The sequence below is a fragment of the Sprattus sprattus genome, assembly GCF_963457725.1.
Source record: "Sprattus sprattus genome assembly, chromosome: 2".
Lineage (NCBI taxonomy): Eukaryota > Metazoa > Chordata > Actinopteri > Clupeiformes > Clupeidae > Sprattus > Sprattus sprattus.
Genome location: NC_137921.1, coordinates 54,639,006 through 54,656,936, shown reverse-complemented (window position 1 = coordinate 54,656,936; position 17,931 = coordinate 54,639,006). Strand labels below are relative to the sequence as shown.

The 17,931-nt window shown below is 40.2% G+C and overlaps 2 protein-coding genes across 3 annotated transcripts in view; both read right to left on the bottom strand.

The window, feature by feature from the left end:
• mast2 (microtubule associated serine/threonine kinase 2) overlaps nt 1-10,392 on the bottom strand; it is a 119,813-nt gene extending 109,421 nt beyond the window's left edge. For both annotated transcript variants that reach the window (XM_080833197.1, XM_080833198.1), the window contains exon 1: nt 9,739-10,392. In XM_080833197.1, coding sequence (XP_080689323.1) covers nt 9,739-9,810 — 72 coding nt within the window. In that variant the 5' untranslated portion in view covers nt 9,811-10,392. The remainder of the gene's footprint in view (nt 1-9,738) is intronic.
• A 4,366-nt stretch (nt 10,393-14,758) lies between these two features.
• Nucleotides 14,759-16,086, bottom strand: tmem69 (transmembrane protein 69). The gene is made up of 3 exons (XM_080860834.1): nt 15,966-16,086; nt 15,689-15,742; nt 14,759-15,534 (listed from the first exon to the last, which is right to left on the bottom strand). Exons 2-3 carry the CDS (start codon nt 15,734-15,736, stop codon nt 14,830-14,832), a joined length of 753 nt encoding a protein of 250 aa, XP_080716960.1. The 5' UTR covers nt 15,737-15,742; nt 15,966-16,086; the 3' UTR covers nt 14,759-14,829.
• Between the last annotated feature and the right edge of the window lie 1,845 nt (nt 16,087-17,931).

Here is a 17,931-nt window from a genome sequence, read left to right as displayed (position 1 = left end):
ATTATTTAAAACTGAAGGCATCTGTGTCTATACACTTAAGACAAGTGTTGTGTTTTTTTATTTTTCAAAGCATATGACTGGGGAATCCATCATGAGCCAAGGGCAAAGGAGCAATACACAGAGCGCACTGGTGTCGTTATCCAGGAGAGGAGACTTTTTCCTGTCTGACAGCGGCCTGCTTGGTGGATCTCCAGATGGGATAGTATTTGGTGACTGCATCATTAAAGTGTCCATGGTCAGTGAGAACCAAGTAGGGCTGTAAAATGAATCGGATTTTGATCGTGATTTCAATTTTTGAGTCAAACGATCTCCAAACTCACATAATCGAGTTGAAACGATTTATTTGCGCAATTCAGTCCTTCCCCAAAAGCATTCAATGCGGCAAGAGGGAGTTAAATCTTTAACTGGCATGTGGCATTAGGAAGTAGGCTATATGACACTGGCACGAGACGGGACATGCCAGTGAGCCTCCAATCAGCAGCATCGGCTGTTGACAGCCAATTGCACAGACGTTCATGCAAATACGACAGCACAGGCTCTAGCCAATCAGATCACGATTATGGGCACGTCTCAAGAGCGCGAAACAAAGATAACAGAAGATGGCGGACCAAACTCCGTGGAGGACACTCTGGATTTCAGATAATTTCACCTTCTGTCACCTATCCTTCTGTCACAATTGTAAGTTGATACCTGCACTGGTACTTACCCTGCATTCATGATTTGTATTAATGTCCTTTGAAATAACAGTGAACCTGGACACAACACCTGGGAGTCTATGGGGCAGTTTGGCAGGTGACAATGAAGTGTACCATAGCAGAAGTATGGCCAGTACAGACTGCACAATGCAGCCTTTGAGAAACTAGTAAACCGTCTATAAAACTGTGATTTGCACTCTCAGGGGGAAATGTGTACCAACACTGTACTGCAGTGCATGACACCTTACATACAAACTTTTTTACAAACACATTACTGAACTCTACAAAATCCCCCGTAAACATGGCCAAAGTTAAAGCGGCCCTGTTATGCTTTTCCAGTTTTTCCCCTTTGCGTTAGTGTGTTACATAGCTTTTGTGCATGTGAATCATCTGCAACGTTACAAAAGTCCAAAGTACGGGCCACAGGGAGTTACTCTCTCCCACAGAAACCGCAGTCTAAGCTGTCAGAAACACCTTATAGAAATTCCAGTCTTTTACTGTTACATGATGATGCAATCTTGTGACACAATCCTTATTGACCAATAATTATGTTATTGGCCACAGAGCTGACCAATCAGAGCACACTAGACTCATTTGGAGAGGAGGGCTTAAAGACTGAAGCTCAGACAGTTTCAGACAAAGGGTAAGGTTAAAGTAGCTGATGTTACAGTCTCGTCAATTTAACTCATAAAATTATAATGGCTGACTTCCAGCTGCCAACTGTTAAGATGGTTCCCTAGGCTAGATATAGCCATCAAAGGATAGTTAAAAAAGCTCTGGTAGGTAGAAACCCACTGGGAGCACCATGTAAACACTAAATAAGAAGTTCATATTCATTTCATATCAAAAACGATTCATATTACACACGGTACTGCAACTACCAACCGTTGAGATTGCAATCTAGCTTAGGGTTAACTAGCATTAAACCCGGTATGTTTTACACTCCTCACAAGGTTCACGCTCTGTAGCATTCCGTTCAAAACAGCCGAATGGGAATACACTACACCTGTTACTTTATCGTTGTTGAAGACCAAGTGTGAATGAAAATTTGGTATCTATCCCATGGTATACTGGCAGTGACCATAAAAATGTGTGGCCATCCTACTTATTACAGTTGAAGATCCAATGCCAAAGCCTTCGATGCAATGAGGTGAGAATGTGTGTAGCCTTGACAATCAATCAAGTTCCTATCTGTTTGTGCGGCAATAGCCATTAACAGCTCAAGATGACTGCGCTGAATGAAGCACGCAAACACGCACACGAGAAAAGCAGGATGTTATTCACTTGAAGCTCCTGCATGGCAGCTGCCCAGGAGTTTAACAACAGCAATCAGGGCCAGATTCACAAGGGTGTAGTCCAACAACAAAACAAAGACAAAGCTGGTGACTTTTACACACACACAGACACAAACAAACACAATTTAACTGTCTACCAATAATTTGCCTAACATTTATTATTTGCTAAAAATCAATTTAGTTGTTTTTTTTAATTACCCCAAACACTAAGGAATGGCATGAGTGTAACACACTGGTGCGGCCTTCAGGAAGAGAGGCTGATTCCTTTCCAGATATGGCAGCTTGTCAAAGCGGTAAAGTACCTCTGCTTATGACTGAGTAGTAAAGGTGCCTATTTGTGTTAGTCTGTCTAAGAACAATATTAAAAAGGAAAACATGAGATCAAAAAGGATCAACTGAGTGATTAAGATCTTCAACCAGATCTCGGCGTGACTCTCTGGCTCATAATGCAGAGTAGCCATTGTCAAAGGAAAGCTAGCCCTTTGTAAACTCATTTTGTTTTCTTGCAGAAACTGCATGGTTTAGTCACTCAGTCTGGAACAGCACACAGGTTGCCACATGCAACATTCCGCACACATGCACACACTCTCTCTCTCTGACACACCCCTCCTCGAGCTCTCCCCACCACCTGTAACCTGTGCTCTCTTGACTCAGGGGCCCCTGGCTGCTATGGCAGCACCACCTTGGACAGACAGGCAAGCAAAATTATACTGATACTGAGAACCATGGCAGCCAACATTTCTTCAGTTTGATACTTTGAAACAGCCTTGACCAATGGGTATCAACAAATTGTGGGGGGGGGGGGTCGCACTAATGATTTGTGTGTGTGTGTGTGTGTGTGTGTGTGTGTGTGTGTGCATGCGTGCGCTTGTGTACTGTCCAGATACTAATGCTGACTCGAAAAAGTATGACTACTTTTACAACCAATTATTTTTAACTACCAACAAAAACAGTCAGATGATCAGAATTTCATAAAACTGTACTGTGTTCTCCCCTGATGCTGAAGTCAACCCTCACTCACTCAGTTTTTGTTCTTCATTCTAACGCCAAGGCAGTCTCCCTCTCAGTTACTCCCACTCCCTCTTTTCATTCCTTTTCTCCCCATTCCACCCAATGCCCACCCTCCCTACTCGTAGCTTTCTCTCCCTCATCACTGGTGAGAGAGAAAGCATAACTCATCCCTCCAGAGTACTATCTCCACACAGAGAACAAACAGTGCTCAGTACGCCAGGCCCACCAGGGTAGGCAAACCCACTCACCTCTGCAGAACTGAGAGGATTAGCACTCTGCTGCTGTGCAGTGCTACACTGAAGCCTGGAACTGAAGCCCCTCTCGTGACCGCTGCACTGACTGATCTGGGATCAGGTTTGTTTATCTGATCATGAGGTTGCTGGGTGTTAAAGTTCAATCCTTAAAATGGATTTTGCACTATTAGTATAGGTATCAAACACAAAAAAAGGACTAAATGTGTGTGTGTTTTGCAATACACCCTCCAAAATAATGTTCCGTTGCCAAATGTTAAGAGCTTATGGAGTCTGATGGACTTTACATAAATACTATAGTCCAAAGACTGATGGACTATGTACATAAATACTACAGTCCAAAGACTGAGGGACTATATAGGCTACATACTACAGCCCAAAGACTGATGGACCCAGTGAATGTGATCAACCAACCAGCCCGGGTGGCGGATTTGACAAAGGGTGCTTTTTACAAACATACAGTTGCAAACGGAAATATTGAACCCCCTCACCTTAAAGGACGTTATAGTGATGTGTGTCAATGATAATGAAAATATATGACGAAAAATTACGAATACATCATACATTTTATTTGATGATTTTATGTTTCACTCATTTTTGTAGAAAACCCAGATGAGGAAGTTATCCGAAGCAAAATCTAGCTCTTTGAGTGTGTGGTGTGATGGAGAGAAAAAAAAATGGATAACAATAAGTGAATCAATATTAAATCAATACACTTTATGGGTACATGTCTTTTAGTTGTTTTGTTTTTTTACGTTTGTCTTGCTTTAAAAAACTAAAAGTTAATTACACACAAAAGTTAGAATTTTACTATTATTGATGATTGAAAAAAAGAAAAAACCCATTCCTGCTGCTCAGCCATGGAAAGAATAAATACTTTGATGATAACTACTAAAAAAAAAAACAAAGCCAATGAATCTCCAATGATACTCAACCATAACTCTCTTTTAAGACACCGAAAACAACGGGAGGACTTCAACAGAACCAACAAACCCAAACAATATTCAAGGCCATAAGGAGGCTTTCAAAATGCTAAACTATGAGAAAACTTGACTAAGCTTTTGTGTATGTGTGCACTTTTTAAATCTCCCATCTGAGGAGATTTGGAGCGGATTGGCAGTGGTAGAGGACAGAGGACTGCGTGTGCATAAAACTCAGTGAGGAATGACTGAATATCCTACTATAATGGCATTTGAGAACATAGGGAGTTCAGCCAAGCCCCCCCACTACGAGCCTGGCTGGAAAATGAGCACCGTCCTACCACCTACCAGCTCTGAGCCTAGAGATTTAATAGTCACACTCTTTCTGTCTCCCATATTCACAGGCTCATACACGGTTTTAAATGGGCTTTGCAACAATGGCCTCAGTGTTTTATCTTACACTGTACTTAGGCCGCATCCAAGTGCTAAGAATAACAAGAGAGCCCAAAATTCCAATGTGAAACTCGGAAGATTATGCAATTCAATATGGACTCAAGGCAGTATTTCCATCATAGATGTACTTCTTCATTGGAAAGACACAGCTGACAATGTTCCAGAGTATGCATCTTCCTGTCTGCTTTGATTAATGTGGAGAAATGGAGCTCATCAGATTTTGCATAATGAGGTGCTGATAATGACTGCATTTGTGGCACCTTACCTCTCAGGACTGGAGCCATTACTCCCCATGTGTTAAACTTTAATTACCCCTCTGTCTGTCCACTGGCTTGTGCTTTCATTACACCATTACTCCAGATACCCCCACTGCTGGGGGTTGGGTGTGCTTCATGGACTCTGTGTCCCAGCCAGACACAATGCAGAGCAGCTAGCCAAGAGCTTGTCTCATTATACGCCATGTATTGGGCTCTTGAGACCCAACAAGTAAGTCTCTGGTGTGAGACACACTGTACATAAATTGAGTAATCCAAATACATACTGCTAATCAAACAAAGAATGACAAACTGCTTCAATGACAAACATGAAGTTCAATTACTTTTTTTTTTAAACAAAAACACATAACATCTCTACAAATCAAGTAGGCTCAAGCATTCTCAGACACCGCATGAGAGGAGAATACAAAAAGATTAGCTGGTTCATTCCATGTCAAATCAATCAAGGGTTCCCATCTCTATTTTCTTTCTTTTCTGGTGGAAGATTAATGGTTTCGCCTAAATTATAGAGCAAGTTTAGGGGTTTCATGAATTTACTTAGAATGGTTTTGCCCATTTCATACAGCCCCTCCAAAGCATGTGTTTTTTTCCGTATCATCCCGCAAACATCCACTGCTCAGAAAGTATAATTTAATCATATCCAACTAATTTTTGTCTTCCTGCTGCAAAACAAACTTGGGTATCTGTGCAGTCTCTAGGCCAGGTGATTTAATCTGTCAGAAACTGGCTGGTAAAAATGGCTCTTGAAAGAAAATCACATGTGGAACACATGTGAATTCACATAAATTCCCATAAAAAACACATTCTGGTGTATAAATAATGCACACATTGGGTCTAACTTTATTTAATGAATTAATGAATTAATAATTCACTAGTGGCTCTAATATTTGGGATTTGTCCATCATATAGATTCATCTTCCAGCAGAATCATTTGAGGCACTGGCATGATTGCTTGTACTTTGGGACCGGTTAGATATTTGCTTCTAATGTGTCTCTCTACACCAAGGCTGCTCTGCAAGAAGTCACTCTGAGGTTATTGAATAACCAAATAGTCTGCCTAATGATGGCCTTGTGCAGTAGCATTACAACCCCCAGGGCCAGCACCAAGGCAGAGAGGTAATATTATAACCAATCATACAAGAGGATAGGTGACTAGACAACCCACTCTCTTTCACATCTTGTCCTTCTACCTACAGCCATTTGACCCTGGTGGTCAAGCCATCCTAGAACATCTAATTCTAAAAACAGGTAAGTACAGTATATTTATTCCCAAAAGTATCATTTGACAATAACACAATTCTATGAAAGTGAAATGGCTTTAAATAGATATATTTTAGAAAAGACTAGGGAAGTATCTTTGCTACTTTATGGCACAGGGAAAAAGTGGAGGACAATTATAGCCGATCAATTAGGCTACATGTCACTGTGTTTATAACTTTTCCAATAAACACAGTTAGACAAAAAAGACGTACTGTATGAACTAACATTTTGACATTATGAATACAAACTGACACAACTGAAAAACACATCTTAGAGCTTCAGAACATTGAAATTCATGAACTTTGCAAGGCCCCTCTAACACTGAAAACAATAATAGATAAGAGCTGCCCTTCTACTCAGCTGCTGATTTAATGCCGATAAAATGAGTCCATTGTTTTGCTAGCGGTAGCCTCTGCAGCATGTGCACGCTACCACTGAAGACATTCAGAAGGGTTCATAGAGTGGCAGGAGAGTGGCAGAATGAGAGGAATCTGTGATCTGCTGTGCGGGGGTTGGTCTGGAAGAGTGTACATTATGGCTTACACCTTCATAAACCAGCATGCTCCTTACAGACATTGTGAGATAACTCCATGTGGCTAGCGAGTTTGGCGCATCAACAATGAGAGGTATGTAATATTAGCTTGGGTCCGCAGTTAATAGATAAACAGAGTTGACGGCTGAATTTTGCCATAAAGTTGCTAACACTTGGTTAAACGGCTTCATGGAAGACTTACTTCATCCATGAAAATACCAGCACCACTGTTGATTCATTAAAGCCAATATTTCAGCTGACATTTTAAATGTGTTCATACAGTGACAGGAACCTCAACATGTTAACTTCATCAGTTATAATACCTTTTTGCTGTTTTTACCACAAAACATCTGGTAAAACAAAATACTCACACTTGTCCACACGTCACGTTTAAATCAATAAGCAACTTACAAATAGTTTACTCAGTTGCAACAGAGTAAAGGTCTGCAAGTTAGTAGATCAGACAACATGAAAAAACATTAGGTGAGATCCAGTTTGACTGAGACTGTCAGGCTACGGCAAATAATCATAATATTACCGCAGAGGAGAGCATCAGAATGTCATAACCTACTTACACCATTATCTAACTAAAGCCTCTTTGGAAAGCATGTCAGATCGGTGTTATCCAACCCATGGGGGAAAAGTGATGAAATGTCCAGAAATGGAGAAAAAAAATAAACATGAAAATATGTAAAGCTGATTACATGATGAGGGATTCTTACACAACTGGTTTTCAGCATAGACAGCCATCTGTCATCGGTGAATGACTGACTTGTTTTCTGCATTGTGGACCAAACAGGACTTCCTGATATCCCACTTCTTTAAAAAAATATATTCTTCATGGATTAAGTAAAAAAAAAAAAAAAAAAAAAAAAAAAGCCAATGCATGGGACCCCCAAAAATGATCAGCAAGAAAGAATCACCATTTTTCACACATAGAAGCAGTTGCTGGCAGAAGGGCTTTCCTCAATGCATGAAATAACGGAAAATCTTAACCTTTTGGTCTCAAACCTTTTAACTACTGTGCATACAAGGTGGGGCTTGTTGTTGCATATTAGTTCAATGCAAGTGGAGTAGCAGCATTAACACTATGTGTTTCAACAAAGTCAAGCTATGTAACCAGCAAGTAAACAAAACTGTAAATGTACTGCAATGGAAAGGAAATGGTGAATTGACCATCAAGGACCTTGCGAGTTTAGTTTCGCTGCATCAACTCTGTGTGAACTTTACCAACATTATTCAGACAGTGTTCCAGAAACAACTGTAACTGCATCACATTCAACTTTCCTGGTTCCTGCTGTACGAAAGCAAAAGAGAGGGAGAAAAGATAAGAGACACAGAGAAAAAGAGCAGAGGGGGTGCAGAATGGATCTAGTGAAAAAAGGTGCACTGTTTTGAAGCAGTGATCTGTCTTTGTGTTGGATGCCCATGGTTCACTGCACTGCACACATCGCAGAGGGCTAAGAAGGATGTATGACTACCTATCTTTTTTACATTTTATCATTAGAGGACCATGTTGTAGTGTTAAATGAGCTATGTGTGCATTCACATATTTTTTCAGTCCCATATAAATAAGACTGAACAGGAAACTCAACCTGATCCAAACCAAACATTGTGAACAACCACAGCCCGGAGTACTGGGCGCAGAAACAAGAAGCCAACTAATGCCTTCATTAAACAGTAAAATAGGCACAGATTACCAAGAGTCCTAAACCTGCCATACAAATCCAGGGCCATGCTGAGGTAATCTGTTGTTGTTTTTAGTTTTTTTGCTTGAGGGAGGAACACTATCAGACTATTGTTTCAGGGCCTTTATGGGACCACAGACTGAAGACCTTGGTATCGTAATGTTTTTTTTGATCATCTGTTGGAACAACTGAGGGTGTTACAGTCACAATAACCACAGAGGGAGTATGAATTTTGCCCTACATGTCCCCTCAGGTAAATAAAATGACTGCTGAAAAAAAAAGACGAACATGACAGACAAATATGAATCCTTCAGGGCTTTCAAAATCACAAAATGTTTCCAGAACATAAATCTGCTGGAAGAAGGTAGGTCTATTTCTTTCTCCACTGGAACTTTCTTCAATGTAGTGTTTCAATTCGAATATTCTAGAAACTGTTCAATTTCCTTTCAGCATTTTCATGCCATAGACTACTGAATGTCATTCAGTAGCTAACTGGCCTACACATTAGGGTCCTCTAGGTGAGAATATTATTATAATACATAAAATAGGCCTACATAAATCCTGTGTGCATATTAACTGCGGATACATGACACATTGTAAGAAAGTGATAACACCTCACTAAATCTATGCTAATTGAGTTGGTGAGGACAAAGAACAGGGCCCAGAACATGTCGAAAATTCATGTCGAGGAAATTACCTCTGGAACAGCCTTATGCAAATCAATGACAATGATTTCCATGCCCTCGCATGCTTAATGACTGGTCCGCTGTATTTGTGATCTATGCTGTTTACAATACAAACACCTACCTTCTGAACAATGCAATGAGGAAAGTAAGAATCGTAGCCCAACAATGGGACACCTTGTCACCTTTGCATGCGACTACCGTTTCTATCTAAAAGCACTGACGTGGAAAGGTTCGTTTGAAATGAATGCGTCTTATCAAGGAGCCTTTATTACGGACTACTACACGGATGTCATAGAAAGACAAGTCGAAGGTCAGTGTATATTGAGCAACTGAGGCCTGTGCCATACCGCTTACCAGTGCTTGGCGGCTTTTCATTTCGGCGCCCATGTTCACAGGTTAAGTTAGAGCAGCCACACAACCTGTCTTGAGGCGCGGCTCGTCAGCTCGTCAGAGACTTATTTTTCACCCGTGAGGCGCGCGTTTCTCAGCAAAATTAGACAGCAAAAAAGACAAAAAAATAAACAAGCTAGCAGTAGTAGCACCTCAACGATGTGGGCATACACTTGCGTGCAAACCTCAGCAGTTCAGCAAGGTTGCAGTACGCACAGGTAAGGTAACGTTAAAGCGGTGTGGCCCAGGCGTGATGCAAAAACAGAAGACAAGTTCACTTACCGCGTCTTTCTCATCAGGCCCACTTTCCGGTGGATCCGAATTGCACAACTTTCTCTTCTCGGTCCTCTTCATGGTGTAGGTAGTACCTGGATTCAATCAAGAGCTAGTAGTAATTCATTGAAACTTGTGCGATTCCCCGCTTGAGGGTTTAGCAGGTTAGCCTTGTATCTGTCCAACACATCAACGTTGTGGTTTGCAGTAATTCATTGCGTTTCTGGAACACTCCATCAAGATAACGTAGTGGTATTTTCTCACAAAATAAATGCCCATACAACAAAGTGTTACTGCCTTGATTTTTGTCGCCAACAGTGAAAGTAAGCTAACTTACTAGCAACTTCAGTAGCACTGGCTTGTTGGATACGCTTGAAACTACATGATGAGGCTTGTCATTCGGTGGAGTCTTGATGCTAAGTTCATGTTGGCTAGCACTTCGCGCGAGAGGCTAGCTATCAGTGCCAGACTGAAAAGTTCGTATCAGCGTATGCAAAGGCATACAAATATTCAAAAACCGTGTACTTTCAACGAAAACAAAGATGTTCGGCACCGACTTCACGTACTAAGTGACGTCATCGCAATCATTTCCCGTTTAAAACAGCTAAGTTAATTTAAATGACCATCAAAGCTTTCAAGAAATTAACCAATTGCGAATAGTTGCTGAGCCAGTTTACACCACGAATCCAACCTACCGGGTACCCGTCGAGTAAAATTTCGTTAGCTTGGCTAACATCAGCGGTGACAATTTAAACAAAACTAGTATCACTGTTCTGTCCTATCAACACAGTTGTCTCCTCCAACGCCGGGTCAGCTTCCTTGAGCTAAAATATAGTCATTGAATATCCCATGAAAAACGTTTCCTGGCAACAAAACAAACTTCTTCGGCTCCAGCGGCGATATGCTTATGTTTCAGCGAAGTATGTCAATTACACCATGTATCCCCTGCATGTTTAGCCCGCGTTCCGCTCGAGACACGTACAGACAAGGATCGCATGTCCAGTCTGTCAGGTAGGTGTAAAATGTGCGACACAACCGCTTCTTGTCTGCATTGGACTGGTAACGTGTGAAGATCTCCAAAATTGGTTCATCCGGTTAGCGAGGTACCTTCTCCACCAGTACTGCCACAGGCGGTGATATATTGCTGTAGATGCAATACTCCGGCACCCAGTGTGAAGATCTTCACATGACTTGCTTCCTGAATCTTGTCTCAAGCGTAATGTCAGTGGAAGTTTAGTTGATTACTGATCGAGGGCCAGACTGAATAATACGTTGACTAAATGCCATAACGTAAAGAGAGTTAAGGCTGATTTGACATCAGCTTAAAAATCAGCAAAGAAAAATGCAGACGAAAAAAACTGAGGCTGTTTGCTGCTTAGCCGGTTATTTTGCAGTTTGCTGCCATCGTCTGTCTGCTGACAGTTGTTACCCTTTTCAATGGATTTTAAAATGACTGCATCGATATGTTACGATCCAGATTGAATGTCTGTAATTTACATGTTGGTTAATGCACTTCAACCTGCACGTGTTTCGATACACGGGGAATTTAATTAAGCCTGTCCTATAAGTGGGGCAGTTAAACTCAAACTGCCATAAAAATCGTGCATTGTTTGATAAAAGCATCACCTTTGGTAAAATAAAACTAACAAATTATTTTTAATATTCACTTTTACCTTTATTTAGATAGGCCTACATTTGACCTATTCAGTCTCTCCATTGACTCTTATTCATTTATTTCCAATTAGACCCATTGAATCAGACATAATTAAATAAAAAACTTTACTTAGTAAGTTAGTTCTACAATTTTTTTCTGTTAATTATACAAATAAATAGTTTTATTGAATATTCTGTAATTTTCATATTAGACCTGCTGTGAACAATACTGCACAGTGTTGCACACATTTGCATTGCAGGCTTGTGTGTTTCATAAATGTGTATGTGCATTTTTAACATTTCCTGATTCTGTTAGTATCCAATTGCATTTTAAAACACCTGAAACAGAGAACTAAGATACATAAAATGCACAGGAATATTTTATTGTTCCCTCAGATAACAAAAAGAATAGATACTAGAAAGAGTTGTCATTCAATAACAAAAGAATATGCAAATTTGACTTAAACCTGTAAACCACTAAAATCACTTAACTCAGTTGCGTTGGCTTACCATGTGGACAGTAAAGTGAATGTAAGTATAGAGGTAAAAAACATTACCTGATTGGCCCCTTACATCTGTGGAATTTGGACCATTGTCACGTATTTGAAGTATTTCTTGTAACAAAACTGTGGCTAATTTCTCTCTTGACATTTACAATACCCATTGACAATACACAATGGCATCTGACAATAGGACCTAAAATCTGCTGTCATATCAGACAATGGTTACACCTATCATTTCAGTTTGATCTGGTGCATCTGTACTCACCTGGATGCAACAACTGTCAGCTCTGCAGAGTATGAGTATGAGTATGCCACATCACAATCTTGTCCGTATGAGGCCCTTTTCAACAACATGAGCTTGTGGACCCACTGGCTTGGTCCACTTTGAAAATGAAGCACCCCTCGATGCAGGTACCTCTTCATGGTTCTGGAACCACTGGGTGAGTCTTGCACGCTGATCTACTTTTAGTGATTAAATGTGATGTGAGCGGAAGACAATACGCACCATTTTTAAAAAACACAGATAACTAGTATGAAAATGAATGAATGTGAAGTTATCAGATCTCAGTTGTGGCCTCAATCTGGATGGTGTATACATAACTTATCTGAGGTTTCCTGCATTAGATCCTCATGCTTTCTTTTACCCTCAAAATCTTTAGTCTTTCTTTTCGCATGAAAAAATAATACTTTGGCTTTAGACACATTTTAACTTTGACCTTATGGCTGATTTTTGGTCGTCCGTTATCGGAGATACAGAATTGTATATCCGACTCTGTCAATCCGTCAATACATTGCCGTTTACCTAGTGGGTAGTAGTATACCAACATTAGATTTCGTAAATCCCCATAGACGTATTTTTCAGTTACAATAACAGGGTTTTTAAATTGCACAGTATCTTTTTCTAGATACTATATTTCTATTAAAAAAATCTAAGCAAAAAAAGTAAGATAAACAACTTTTAGGTACAAATACGACCATCCTGTACTACAGAGTTTGGTCCACCGCCATCTTTTTTTTTTTTTTGCTTTGCAACAACCAAAACCGTCGGGCACCATAAATGAAAACAAGTCTGTTGAGGCAACTGCGTCAACCAGGGTATTAATCTCTGCCCATTTCGTCTTTTCAAACTTTCCCATTTTTGGGCCTTTTCTTCCTGACAGGCCAAAATATTCGGCATATTATGCCTATCAACTTTCCTTTTTCTCCATAAACTTTCTTTCCTTTAAACACCAATAAATCAGTCAAAAGACAATTTTGTCCTACTCCCTAACATCCTGTATTTGACACTTTAAAGCAGAGTGTCCATTTGGAAAAGAAGGGAGAATGTCGTTTGAAGTATCAGTCTGATCATCTCGACCTTGAAGCTTTTACTTTCTTGAAGGAATTTCAGGTTAGTAAAACATAGATTCATTAAACAGAGGATACATAAACTAGGGCCATTAAGGATAGTGTTGTTATTGTTGTCCACAATAACAACAATTGTCATGATTTTAGGTTTTTTACTTTGTATACAATAAACAATTATTGATAAAGGCGGTTTACTGCCTTTTTGGCGAGGCAAACTAAATTCAGGTTCAATACACTTCTTCTTCACCCCAACTAAATATTTTGGTATCTCTGACAAGAAACTGTCATTTTGAAACCTTTCACATCAGTCTTAGATGTTGGTTGTCACAGTGCATCAGTGTTGAGGTGAGGTTCTTAACCACCTTGTAGCATCTCCCTACTACGGGCCTTTAACACCTTCTCATCAGGTATCCCATCTTGTCCTTCTGCTTTCTGTGCACTCACTGAGATCTCCTCACATCCACACGTGTACAGAGTGCTGCAGCTACTGATGTGGAGCTGGCTAAGCAGTTGATGACCATTTACATGTCCAGAAGCAAGGCACACCAATACACGAACGACCAGATGATGGGTTTGACATTAAGGGCATTACTGTCCTCTGAAATTTTAGCAATCTAAGCATCTCATTTGAAGTGAGAACTCTTGAAAGAGGTGGATCCTGGAACACTTTCAACCATGGTCACGAGACTTGAAAATACCTTGCTAACTGAGATACAGTGGACATAAATATGTTCATCTTTCCTTTCAGATTACTCATAAGGTCTGAAGTTAAGCTTGGTATTATGGCTAATGAAGGTTTCATTCATGCAAATGTTTATTGTGCAGCATTGAATGGACTTTAATGGATGTTAGTATGTAAAGTGTCAACTGGACGCATCTTAATGTCTATGTAGCATAGATTATGAAGTCTAGAAGTAGGCAGTACAATTTCCCACATGATTTTATGTTTTATATGTTCAATATGTAATTCTTCATTTACTCATTGGTTAACTGGATAATTCTATGCATCTAAATATTTTAGTAAAACGCTCATTTACTAAAGGGGTCCTTAAGTATCGAAGTATCGATGAATTTGTATTTTTACAATAATGACAAGTAGATATCAAATAACATATTTAGCATGAACAGTATATGCTGTAGAGTTTTAACCCTTGTTGAGTTAAATTCAAAAAGCACTAGTCTATATCCTGTGTCTAGAAATTACTCCAACTATAAACATAATTCATATATGTTAGGAATTCCAAGGAGGTCATACAGAAATAGTCATTATTTCAAGCCATCATCTTCTATACAATGCAGAACTATCAACACAATGATTGAGACATTCTCAATATTATATCAATACTGATAAAATACTGAAGCTGTGGGGGAACTTTCCCAACATTCCCTGTAGCATTCTGTGGCAAAATCTTGTCTAAATTCAAAGACTGCCATTGCCCTTGCACGGGTTTATTATAAGGTGTGAAGACACATAACAAAGTGCTCTATAATGAAATACTGGTTCAAGAACTGTTTTAGCAAACCACTTTATGATACACTGTGTTATAATGTCTTTATTACATTTCCAATAAAAATATCCAAATCCAAGAACTGTACATTACTTCTCTGTAAGAAACTTCTTTTCAGGGTACACTCCTTTGATTACTATTGTTGACATCAGAGAAAAGAAGGCAACAAATGTGAGCAGGGCCCTCAGAGATTTAAACCAGCTAGGGTAAGTAGGAAGAAGGACGAGATCATAGTGCAGAGAGATTCCTAGCCCGATTATCACCATCATAGCCGACTGTGTAAAATAGTCTTTGCTGAAGAGCAAAGCTACCCATGCTATCAAAGAGGGAACAACGCTGTTTGCCAGGTTCAGCCAATCAGGCTTGGCTGGACTACCCTCAGGGAGGGCAAAACCCCAACGCACACCACCCAAGAAGGACACAATAGAGGCTCCATATGCAACTTGCGCAAATGCTATCTCAGGCATGTAGAGCTCTGTAACACCCATTGCAAGGGGTGCAGCCACAAATGGTATGAGACCGGCCAGTCCGAGATACAAGGCAGGTTTGGGTGCCTTATTTAATTTCTTCATATCATATCGCAGCAGATCCAGTTCTCGAGGAGGAAGCTCTTCAGGTTGCTTTCTGTTATGCATCCAAGCTGAACTGTGAAATAACTGAGCCCTAAGGAGAGCCCTGGAGTTCAATCCGAGAGGCTCAGGTCCTCTGCATATTGACCCACTACCCCGAACCTTTCCTCTGATACATGGTGGTCTGTCTGGGCATAATGACAGTCTGGAAGCCAGCTGAAAAGGCTGAAAATAAAATGCATGTGTTTGTTAAATTTTATTGCAATAGACTTGATGTATACATCATACAAAAGATTCTAAAATGGATATAGGGTTACATGTAAAGAGCAAACATAACGCAGAGTTCAAGAGTGGAGTAGGATAACTCATAGCTTAATACCTTGTTGTTGCCAGACAATAGGTATCTTCTCAGCACACAAGACAACATATTTCCCTAGAGTCAAACATAAGAAAAGTCATAACATTAGGCTGAATAGTACCAGCATGCAAAACATGTCAACGGCTTGGCACAAGCATTACTTGGTACTAGTTGTTTTGCAAGTCTTCGAGCTAGCTAGATCGCAATGGCACAGGTTGCAATGGCAGTGACGGTGCCAAAATGTATTGAGTTTAAAACATTCAGTCGACGTCAATCAGAGGAAACACATTTCACTTACTCAGCCACAATTATCTCATGAAGTATTCATCGTTAAAATCACACAGGTGTAGGTAGCAAGCAGGTAAGCTCTCGAACGAAAAAAGGTCACCAGTACAGCCAAACCGTGTACAGTAATTTTCTTCCGACGAGAAGAGATTTCTATGAGCAAAGAGGTTCCCATGATAAATCAATGGATTCGTTCCTAGTTAAAAACTGTAGCAAATTATATTAAATAAATTCGTCGAAATAACAAAAGCGTAACCTAATATGCAAAGATTGATTGATGGACCTCTGTCATTAACCCCCGTGAAAGAAGAAACCACCCATCACCACTGGATTTAGATGTTAATTATAAATAAATAAAACGTATCCATAACTTTAACTGTAAAGGAAATAAGCTCTGATGACTTTGAGTAGGGGCAGGATAGTATTCAGTTTAATATGATTACATTGTATTAATGGTGCCATTGAATTTACACTGAAGTTGAAATTGTCTCAAAGCGTTTACAGATTATTGTTTACAGAGCCCAAAGCCTGAACTACACAATTCCTACGCAATTAATAAAATAATGACCTTGCCCTGGGAAATTGTCTTTATTTACATTAAGAATAGCTTTTACTTTTGGTTCCCCTGTTAAATGTTAATCTCTATTTTTTTATGTTTCCTGCCGGGTTGTTTAACAAGGGCTCTTTACTTATTTAGGCCAAAATAATAATATTTGGATGTCAGTTGGTAGCAAAAAATATGCCACCTCAAAAAAGCCCCCAGCATGTACCAGGTGAAATGTGAGTTAATTTGTGTTTAACTCATTATTAGTTGAGACTTCTGAACGTAAACTAATTTGTACGGGACATGATGTGGAGGGATATTACTCGTTGGGGCTTCTGATGGATATCTTCTCTAAACTCTGCACAGAGGAGGACATCTTATGGCTTCAATATAGTTAACAAGGTATTGTTGTCACGTCTGCGCTGTACTCCGCTCCGGCCACGCCCCCCTGTTCAACTTTGTATTCACACACCTCCCCTACAGCCTGTCACATCACTCAGCTGCAGTCTTCTTCCCAATCGCCAGCACCTGCATCGTTCACGTTCACCTGATTATACAATCACCTGCACCTGTTTCCCACTATAAAGACTCCTCACTTCCCTGAAAATGGTTCTTCACGCAAATAGAACTTTAAAGTTTCAGGTGTAGCAACCCATTACTTGCTGACATCAATTAGGTTCCCATTATGTTAAATGACTTGACTTGCGGAATGATGTGAAAAATGTGAATTAGAAGCACAAGACCCGTTGCAAAGGACAGCGGTAAACGTTGGGGCCCAATTAAAATCAATGGAACTTTTTGCCACATTTTGATAGCAAGAGGCAGGCCGAATGAAATCGATTGGCTGACCGTATATGGCCCGCGGGACGGGAGTTTGACATCCTGCCCTAGAGCAAGCACTGAGGCGACAGGGCAAGGAAAAACTTCGATTTAACAGGGGGAAAAATTGAGCAGAACCTCAGCTCGGAAGGGATGATAAATATGCATCTCGGTTGTGGAAGGTTACTTGAGTACAAAATATTTGACATGGGGGGAGAGAGATCGACGATTCACTTCCTGCAACCCAGATCACAAGAGGGGGGATGACAGAGAATGTCTAACAATAGGCCTACCATATCTCAAGAGTTCATCAAATGTGATCACCTCTTGTCCACCTGTGGTTAAGTACATACAATTCAGGCACCTTCTCTCCAAACTCATTTGACCTTTTGAGACCATTTATAACATTTTTGGATTTTCTTCAAGTGTAATTCAGGTGTGCACCTAGCTTTCTGTGGTCTGGTGGCCACACGGCACATGTTCCAAAGCCTCGAAACATGAAGGAGGCGCAGGTCTGCCAATGCCTGTCTACCCCAGAGGTAGGACCTGAAGAGTTTTCACCCTCAGCGATCTGTACCCCATTGTGCTGATCTCCAACATCCTGTGCACTTAGTAG